At 48.7% G+C, this 9,848-nt stretch overlaps 1 protein-coding gene across 3 annotated transcripts; it reads left to right on the forward strand.

Annotated features, from left to right (window-relative positions):
• Nucleotides 1–5,302: 5,302 nt before the first annotated feature.
• LOC116063148 (G2/M phase-specific E3 ubiquitin-protein ligase-like) lies at nucleotides 5,303–9,022 on the forward strand. Of its 3 annotated transcripts, XM_031316334.2 has the most exons (8): nucleotides 5,303–5,422; nucleotides 6,377–6,515; nucleotides 6,739–6,831; nucleotides 7,001–7,281; nucleotides 7,438–7,661; nucleotides 7,931–8,131; nucleotides 8,211–8,400; nucleotides 8,685–9,022. In XM_031316334.2, coding segments are annotated over exons 1-8 (1,434 nt in total). In that variant the 5' UTR covers nucleotides 5,303–5,421; the 3' UTR covers nucleotides 8,990–9,022. The 3 variants fall into 3 exon arrangements, with proteins under 3 accessions (XP_031172194.2, XP_035864469.1, XP_035864470.1); XM_036008576.1 differs by lacking the exon at nucleotides 6,377–6,515 and having other exon boundaries at nucleotides 5,304–5,422; XM_036008577.1 differs by lacking the exon at nucleotides 6,377–6,515 and having other exon boundaries at nucleotides 5,304–5,419.
• Nucleotides 9,023–9,848: the final 826 nt, after the last annotated feature.

Raw genomic sequence — 9,848 nt, forward strand, 5'->3', positions numbered from 1 at the left:
GAGCTGGCTGGGGATAGGATGGGAAGGGAGCTGGCTGGGGATAGGATGGCGAGGGAGATGGCTGAGGATAGGATGGCGAGGGAACTGGCTGGGGATAGTATGGCGAGGGAGCTATAGAATAGCAAGGGAGCTAGCTGGGGATAGGATGGCGAGGGAGTTGGCCTGGGGTAGGATGGCGAGGGAGCTGGCTGGGGATAGGATGGCGAGGGAGCTGGCTGGGGATAGGATGGCGAGGGAGCTATAGGATGGTGAGGGAGTTGGCTGGGGATAGGATCGCGAGGAAACTGGCTGGGGATAGGATGGCGAGGGAGCTATAGGATAGCGAGGGAGATAGCTGGGAATAGTATGGCAAGGGAGCTGGCTGGGGATAGGATGGCGAGGGAGTTGGCTGAGGATAGGATGGCGAGGGAGCTGGCTGGGGATAGGATGGCGAGGGAACTGGCTGCGGATAGTATGGCGAGGGAGCTATAGGATAGCGAGGGAGCTAGCTGGGGATAGGATGGCGAGGGAGCTGGCTGGGGATAGGATGGCGAGGGAGCTATAGGATGGCGACGGAGTTGGCTGGGGAAAGGATGGCGAGGGAGCTGGCTGGGGATAGGATGGCGAGGGAGCTGGCTGGGGATAGGATGGCGAGGGAGATAGCTGGGAATAGGATGGCAAGGGAGCTGGCTGGGGATAGGCTGGCGAGGGAGATGGCTGGGGATAGGATGGCGAGGGAGCTATAGGATGGTGAGGGAGCTTGGCTGGGGATAGGATGGCGAGGGAGCTGGATAGGGATAGGATGGCGAGGGAGCTATAGGATGGCGAGGGAGCCAGCTGGGGATAGGATGGCGAGGGAGCTATAGGATGGCGAGGGAGCTGGCTGGGGATAGGATGGCGAGGGAACAGGCTGTGGATAGGATGGCGAGGGAGCTATAGGATAGCGAGGGAGATAGCTGGGAATAGTATGGCAAGGGAGCTGGCTGGGGATAGGATGGCGAGGGAGTTGGCTGAGGATAGGATGGCGAGGGAGCTGGCTGGGGATAGGATGGCGAGGGAACTGGCTGCGGATAGTATGGCGAGGGAGCTATAGGATAGCGAGGGAGCTAGCTGGGGATAAGATGGCGAGGGAGTTGGCTGGGGATAGGATGGCGAGGGAGCTGGCTGGGGATAGGATGGCGAGGGAGCTGGCTGGGGATAGGTTGGCGAGGGTGTTGGCAGAGGATAGGATGGCGAGGGAGCTAGCTGGGGATAGGATGGCGAGGGAGTTGGCTGGGGATAGGATGGCGAGGGAGCTGGCTGAGGATAGGATGGCGAGGGAGTTGACTGAGAATAGGATGGTGAGGGAGATATAGGATGGCGAGGGAGCTGGCTGGGGATAGGATGGCGAGGGAGCTGGCTGGGGATAGGATGGCGAGGGTGTTGGCAGAGGATAGGATGGCGAGGGAGCTGGCTGGTGATAGGATGGCAAGGGAGCTATCGGATGGCGAGGGAGCCAGCTGGGGACAGGATGGCGAGGAAGCTATAGGATGGCGAGGGAGCTAGCTGGGGATAGGATGGCGAGGGAGCTGGCTGGGGATGAGATGGCGAGGGAGTTTGCTGGGGATAGGTTGGCGAGGCAGCTGGCTGGGGATAGGATGGCGAGGAAGCTATAGGATGGCGAGGGAGCTTGGCTGGGGATAGGATGGCGAGGGAACAGGTTGGGTATAGGATGGCGAGGGAGCTATAGGATTGCGAGGGAGCAGGCTTGGGATAGGTTGGCGAGGGAGCTGGCTGGGGATAGGTTGGCGAGGGTGTTGGCAGAGGATAGGATGGCGAGGGAGCTAGCTGGGGATAGGATGGCGAGGGAGTTTGCTGGGGATAGGATGGCGAGGGAGCTGGCTGGGGATAGGATGGCGAGGGAGCTATAGGATGGTGAGGGAGCTTGGCTGGGGATAGGATGGCGAGGGAGCTGGATAGGGATAGGATGGCGAGGGAGCTATAGGATGGCGAGGGAGCCAGCTGGGGATAGGATGGCGAGGGAGCTATAGGATGGCGAGGGAGCTGGCTGGGGATAGGATGGCGAGGGAACAGGCTGTGGATAGGATGGCGAGGGAGCTATAGGATAGCGAGGGAGATAGCTGGGAATAGTATGGCAAGGGAGCTGGCTGGGGATAGGATGGCGAGGGAGTTGGCTGAGGATAGGATGGCGAGGGAGCTGGCTGGGGATAGGATGGCGAGGGAACTGGCTGCGGATAGTATGGCGAGGGAGCTATAGGATAGCGAGGGAGCTAGCTGGGGATAAGATGGCGAGGGAGTTGGCTGGGGATAGGATGGCGAGGGAGCTGGCTGGGGATAGGATGGCGAGGGAGCTGGCTGGGGATAGGTTGGCGAGGGTGTTGGCAGAGGATAGGATGGCGAGGGAGCTAGCTGGGGATAGGATGGCGAGGGAGTTGGCTGGGGATAGGATGGCGAGGGAGCTGGCTGAGGATAGGATGGCGAGGGAGTTGGCTGAGAATAGGATGGTGAGGGAGATATAGGATGGCGAGGGAGCTGGCTGGGGATAGGATGGCGAGGGAGCTGGCTGGGGATAGGATGGCGAGGGTGTTGGCAGAGGATAGGATGGCGAGGGAGCTAGCTGGGGATAGGATGGCGAGGGAGCTAGCTGGGGATAGGATGGCGAGGGAGCTAGCTTGAGATAGGATGGCGAGGGAGCTGACTGGGGATAGGATGGCGAGGGAGCTATAGGATGGCGACGGAGTTGGCTGGGGAAAGGATGGCGAGGGAGCTGGCTGGGGATAGGATGGCGAGGGAGCTGGCTGGGGATAGGATGGCGAGGGAGATAGCTGGGAATAGGATGGCAAGGGAGCTGGCTGGGGATAGGCTGGCGAGGGAGATGGCTGAGGATAGGATGGCGAGGGAGCTGGCTGGGGATAGGATGGTGAGGGAGCTGGCTGGGGATAGGATGGCGAGGGAGCTATAGTATGGTGAGGGAGTTGAATGGGGATAGGATCGCGAGGAAATTGGCTGGGGATAGGATGGCGAGGGAGCTGGCTGGGGATAGGATGGCGAGGGAGTTGGCTGGGGATTGGTTGGCGAGGGAACTGGATAGGGATAGGATGGGGAGGAAGCTATAGGATGGCGAGGGAGCTAGCTGGGGATAGGATGGGGATGGAGCTGGCTGGGGATAGGATGGTGAGGGAGCTGGCTGAGGATAGGATGGCGAGGGATCTGGCTGAGAATAGGATGGTGAGGGAGCTATAGGATGGCGAGGGAGCTGGCTGGGGATAGGATGGCGAGGGAGCTAGCTGGGGATAGGATGGCGAGGGAGTTGGCTGGGGATTGGATGGCGAGGGAGCTAGCTGGGGATAGGATGGCGAGGGAGCTGGCTGGGGATAGGTTGGCGAGGGTGTTGGCAGAGGATAGGATGGCGAGGGAGCTGGCTGAGGATATTATGGCGAGGGAGTTGGCTGAGAATAGGATGGTGAGGGAGCTATAGGATGGCGAGGGAGCTGGCTGGGGATAGGATGGCGAGGGATCTATAGGATGGCGAGGGAGCTATAGGATGGCGAGGGATCTACCTGGGGATAGGATGGCGAGGGAGCTGGCTGGGGATAGGATGGCGAGGGTGTTGGCAGAGGATAGGATGGCGAGGGAGCTAGCTGGGGATAGGATGGCGAGGGAGCTAGCTGGGGATAGTATGGCGAGGGAGTTGGCTGGGGATTGGATGGCGAGGGAGCTGTCTGGGGATAGGATGGCGAGGGAGCTATAGGATGGCGAGGGAGCTGGCTAGGGATAGGATGGCGAGGGAGCTGGCTGGGGATAGGATGGCAAGGGCGTTGGCTGGGGATAGGATGGCGAGGGAGCTGGCTGGGGATAGGATGACGAGGGAGCTAGCTTGGGATAGGATGGCGAGGGAGTTTGCTGGGGATAGGATGGCGAGGGAGCTGGCTGGGGATAGGATGGCGAGGGAGCTATAGGATGGCGAGGGAGCTATAGGATGGCGAGGGAGCTATAGGATGGCGAGGTTTCTGGCTGGGGATAGGATGGCGAGGGAACTGGCTGGGGATAGGATGGCGAGGGAGCTATAGGATGGCGAGGGAGCTGGCTAGGGATAGGATGGCGATGGAGCTGGCTGGGGATAGGATGGCAAGGGCGTTGGCTGGGGATAGGATGGCGAGGGAGCTGGCTGGGGATAGGATGACGAGGGAGCTAGCTTGGGATAGGATGGCGAGGGAGTTTGCTGGGGATAGGATGGCGAGGGAGCTGGCTGGGGACAGGATGGCGAGGGAGCTATAGGATGGCGAGGGAGCTATAGGATGGCGAGGTTTCTGGCTGGGGATAGGATGGCGAGGGAGCTGGCTGGCGATAGGATGGCGAGGGAGCTGGCTGGGGATAGGATGGCGAGGGAGCTAGCTGGGGAATGCACTGTAATGCACAGGTGTCTGTGTTTTCATTGATTTCAGGTTCCCTTTCCATCAGTTCATCAAAGGCCTGCTACACACTCACGTTTTGTCAGAAAAAACAAAGACTGCAAACACTATACAAGAGATGTTGTGTTCTTGCCTTTTTCGTCAGCATCAACATTTCGCATTCCAAGGGGAGACTCAAGAGCAAATTTGGCACGAGATGGCCTTATAGGGAAGATTTCCTTTACATCTGACTGGTCTGAAGCACAACTTAAAGAAGAAATGACCGCCATTTTCAGAAGAACGTTTGCATTGTCTATGGGCCAGTCATTCCCATTCGAGTATTTGAGTACAGTCAAGGGATGCCAAAAACCAAACGTCTCGAGCAGTTTTCTGTGGGGTGGAAAAGAAGTTGCCTCGATTAGTTCAGCCACTTGTCTCTATATAATGGCATTAATACGCAAACCTGTACAGGTAAACAATTTATATGACAGTACATAGTTTCAGTTATGGGCAACATTCAATGTATTAGAAGTAAAAAAATGTTCGTTGCTTATTCTGCTTCTTTACATAAATAATATATCCTTTTTTAAGTTAACTTAGTGTTAAATACTTCTGCATTGCCACTGGCTTGATGTATTATATATCACACATAACATACTTTTTTTTCCAGGAGGAACCTGAGGAACTCTCCGATAGTGACTTTGAAAGTCCTGTGGGCTGGTGAAGGAGATGTGGGTGTGAGAATTTGAAATGTTGTTTCGCAACAGGTTGTAGGCACAGTCAACAGTTATTTTCTCACAGCAATGGGTTTATCATTTATTTATAACATTTTTTATCTGTTCTAATTCTGCTCATCCCAAAATTCAGATATGGGTAATTAATTAAAAATGTTAAGTACTTTGTTTCCAATTACTGATATATATTTTCCCTTCTTTTGTCCATAACATGTCATTTAGTTCATACAGTGTCACCTTCCACAAGTGAAAGTGAGCTCATCAGTCAAGGGAGTGAAAATGACAGACTGCAAGAAAGTCCATCGCGTCAAAGAAGAAGTAGGTTAAAGCACTTGTTTATATTATGTTTTCTATGGGCTGTATGGTAACTCGGTTCAAACCCCAGTCCAGCCCTGGTCCTTTCTGTGTGGAGTTTGCATGTTCTCCCGTGTTTGTGTGGGTTTCCTGCACCATCAAAAACGGGTACATTTAGGTTAATTATCCAGTCAGTGCCCTTGACCAAGGCACTGGCTCAGAATCTGGAGTTGGTTCACAGGCGCTGTGCTATGGTTGCCCCTGCTCCTGGGATGGGTTAAATGCAGAGGACAAGTTTCACTGTACTAAATTGTATGTGTGATTAATAAAGTATACCCTTGTCCTTGACAACTCAGTAATTACTGCTTTATTTACTGCAAAAAGTTGAGTTCACACTTTAGGATTGTAGCCCTGATTTTCCACTTGCCGAGAGCAATCAATGAACTTTAACCAAATGTAATGTAATGTGTGATTCCCCCCCCCCCACCCAGTCATGAAGTGTGCAAACCACAACACTCCTGAGTACAAGACAGGCGTGTAGTGTGAACAGTACAGTGATCTTAAGACTTTGAAAGTCCTGTAGTGTGACCAAAGCTTAACAAAAGCCAACCTGACAGAATTTAAGCACCAGTTCTTTTATTTTAATTTTTTTTGTCAGCCTCAAATGGATCACTGTAAGCAACCTGTAAACTGTATTTGGATTGGATGTCTTGATTCATCTACCTAAAAGTCATTATAAGAGGTGTAGACTGAGCTTAGTAGCACAATTCAGTCATTTGTACTGAAAGGGAGAGGCAACTCTCAAACCTAGCTCATGTCATTTATTTTTGCTTCACCCTAAATCCTTAAAGGCTGCCTTATAATTTTTTTTAAAGGAAAAACACTTAAAGATGGAATTAGGGTTAAGTTGCACTTAGATAAAATGAGATTAACATCATCACAAAAATATTTCCCTTTGACCTCCTTTTCTTTATGCAGTGCGGAGTACAGTGCCTTCATCACAGAGGGAAAGTGAGACCAGATGTCAGGAGACAGAGAGCAGCACTCAAGAGAGTGAAAGTCAGGGCCAGGCAGAGGACCCGAGACAAGTGTTTCCTTATAATGTGGCAGAATTTGTGTAAGATATTGTTTGGGCTTCATAGAAATACATCAGTGTAGATGTTGGTCTGTTTACATTATGAACCTCTGATAAAAGTCTCTCTCTCTCTCTCTCTCTCTGTGTCTGTCTGTCTGTCTGTCTGTCTGTCTGTCTGTCTGTCTCTCTCTCTCTCTCTCTCTCTCTCTCTCTCTCTGATTTCTGCTGAATTTTCTGCTGTCCCTGTTTATCTCCGTTTGCTCAGCCCTGTTTATCTGGAGGAAGATGAGGCTCTTGAAGAGGCAATTCAGCGTAGTCTACTAGAAGAGTGTGTAGGACCTGCTGTTAATACTTTAAAGTAAGAGTTACAAGTAATTTTTTATTACGGCAAATATCTTGTTTACACCAGTGTAAACATCGCAAACAACATCGAACAGTTATATCATCGTGCACTGAAGGTGATAGTGGAGTAAATGCACAGATAGCCAAAGGTCTGTTTATCTTTATCATTGTCTTTTTTAATATAGGTCATCTGAAATGCTGAGCAAAGAAGAAATTGCAGGCCTTCTACAAGCTCACAGTGAGAGAGTTATTACATTGGGAACAAGACCGATCTATATCAGTCGAGCCAATGTTTGGACCACAGCCTTACGTGTGTTTAAGAGACCCAGTTTTGCAGAAAGCTGTGACACATTTGCAAGCGATGAACATGATGCTGTGGAAGATGCTGCTGACCTTGGGGGTCCCAGACGAGAGTTTTTCCGCTTACTGGTGAAGGCTATCTTCCAGGACAGTGGAGCTTTTGAAGGTTTTTTATATATATATATATATATATATATATATATATATATATATATATATATATATATATATATATATTGTGGCTACCTGACCACAAATATTGGTTTGTAAATGCCAGAGAAAATAATACAGAATGTGCTGCTTAATTTATTTAATCTTTCAGGCACACCAAATGGATGCACACCAAGACTGAACATGCTCCACTTGCAAAATGGAGTGTATCGAACCATTGGCAGGATGATGTCTACAATAATAGTGCAAGGGGGTGAACCACCTGCATTCCTATCCCCGAGTGTAGTGGACTACATTGTGTCTGGGGACATCCTTCAAGCTCATGTGACACCTGATGATATAGGTGACCCTGATTTAAGGGAGAACCTCAATAAGGTAATGCACAATGTTCTGATCTGAAGACTATTGTAGTAAGCCTTTGCTTTTTTTGAATATTCCACACCAGTACAGTTACTTTTATTTTGGTGGAATGCATTATCAAAATAATTTTGGTTTCATATTACCAAATAAATAACAAAAAATTCAAACTTTTCTTGTCATAGGTAAGTAACTATTAAGTGAAATGCACAGTCTACATAGTACTTCTGTAAATGTTGGTTAAATGCAGTAATTTGAGAAAATAACATTTGATCTGTAATATTTAGGTTCAACGTGCAACCTTGCAGGATGATTTGGAGAAAGCAGTCAGCTGCTGTGACACATGGCGATATCAAGTAGAGGGGCTTCCACTCGTAGTCACCATGGCCAACAGAGATGTGTTTGTGAAAAATGCAGTTCTATACCATACTGTTGTGCAACGGCAGAGCTGTCTTGATCAACTCATTGATGGCTTGTCCCACTATGGAGTAAGATTTACCTCACAGTTCTGTATCACCTTTGATTATCTTTATGGCCTTTCATTTATGGTGTTGAATTTCCCTCCAGGTTTTATCACTCCTGAGAGAGAACCCCAGCTTGCGTGTGCTGCTTGACATACCAGGAGAGGACAAAGGTCAAGAAGCTGATTTTGTAGCTGGTATTCTCAAACCAAGCTACTCCGTACTGGGGAGCAACAGAAGAGCTAAGGAGGAGTTGATGGTGGTCAAATTTAGGGAGTTTCTCCAATGTGTTGAAAGTAAGTATGTATTTGTAATTCAGTATATTATACAATAAGGCAATCCAGGACATTTACAGATTCATTTTATTCTTTACAACTCATGAAGCTGTGCCTATCTAATGTTTATGTACCACAAACAAGAATACAGTTGTTATCTGATTGCTTTTCAGAATAAAATTGCTTTTTCACCAAAATACCTATACACTAATCCATTAGTCACTCAATTATTCATTGATTCAGGCTTTCTTAAACCTGAGTATTTTCCAGTCTCCAAGTCAACACTGGTTTCCCTTTGCTTTTAGATAAAGAGCTGAGAGAGACATATGGGGACAGGACTCTAACCAACGATGAGGAGGCATTCCTCAAGACTTTGAGCCCTGGTCACATCCTGGCATTTGCTACAGGGAGCAGCAAAGTCCCAGCCATTGGTTTTCATCCAACTCCTAAATTAATATTTATTCATGATGACAAAAAACATCTTCCCATTGTGCACACTTGTGCAAATGAGCTTCACCTTTTTGTGAACGCAACAACAATGGCTGATGATGAATTTAACTACTGCTTCCTAGTAGCACTAATGAATGGATCTTTATTCAGCACCATTTAAACAACGAGATGTTTAACAGCTACCATTAAAAGTACAAGGCTTGTACTTTTCAACACCACAACCGGAGCATAAGTGTACTGTCCTAGTTTTGATTTTTACTGTAAATCTACTACTAATTTACTGAAATCAGTTAATTTGTAAAAGAACCCCTGCAGTGTAATACACCACTGTTTAGTGCAGGGCTCCCCATGTTTGTCAAACCAGGCTGCTGTGGTGTTCTGTGTACCCTCTGCCCCCCTCATGGTAACAACCCTAAAACTTTACACTACAGCCCAGTGGTTGATTGTGTCCATGTGTAAGTGTATTTCATAGAGGACATAGTTTGTCCATATTATAAAGCAGTGGTTTCAATTGCAGTACATAAGAAAGCTGAAAAAGAAATACTTTAGCTTGTGTTTTCCCATCTTGCTCCACATTCTTTGCCGTGTTTTTTTTTTAATCTTGTCGTCAAATTTTCTGTTAAGAGCTTTGCAATACAAATGCAACATTGTGATGTACACATTATGTGAACACATCTATCACTTCCTGAGTTCTGTAAATCACCAGCCAGACATATGCAATCAGTATAGCCTAATGAAAAATAATTTTAAAAAAAAACAAATTCAGTAGCTGTACTTGAACAAGAGTGTGCAACCGTAGCCCCTTTGAGTTCATTATAGTTTAAGGACTTAAGGTTGGCTGTACGTATTAGTATAAAAGGATCGATAGAGCTATCGGCTCTGGTTTCCATGTGGTTTCTGTGGTTTTTGATTGTTAAAAACTCTATTCCTGTTTGTGGATGTTAATTACAAAAAGTGTTACCTCTGTGACTACTGTATCTGACCCTTCTTTATACTGTAAGATGTTGTACTGTATGAGT

Source organism: Sander lucioperca, chromosome 12 (genome assembly GCF_008315115.2).
Source record: "Sander lucioperca isolate FBNREF2018 chromosome 12, SLUC_FBN_1.2, whole genome shotgun sequence".
Taxonomy (NCBI): Eukaryota; Metazoa; Chordata; class Actinopteri; order Perciformes; family Percidae; genus Sander; species Sander lucioperca.

Bases quoted from the DNA above. Each gene is read 5' to 3' on its own strand.
- LOC116063148 (XM_031316334.2), top strand. The intron at 7,662-7,930 runs GTAATGCACAAT...TGTAATATTTAG, and splicing joins TAAGGGAGAACCTCAATAAG to GTTCAACGTGCAACCTTGCA. The intron at 8,401-8,684 runs GTAAGTATGTAT...CTTTGCTTTTAG, and splicing joins GTTTCTCCAATGTGTTGAAA to ATAAAGAGCTGAGAGAGACA.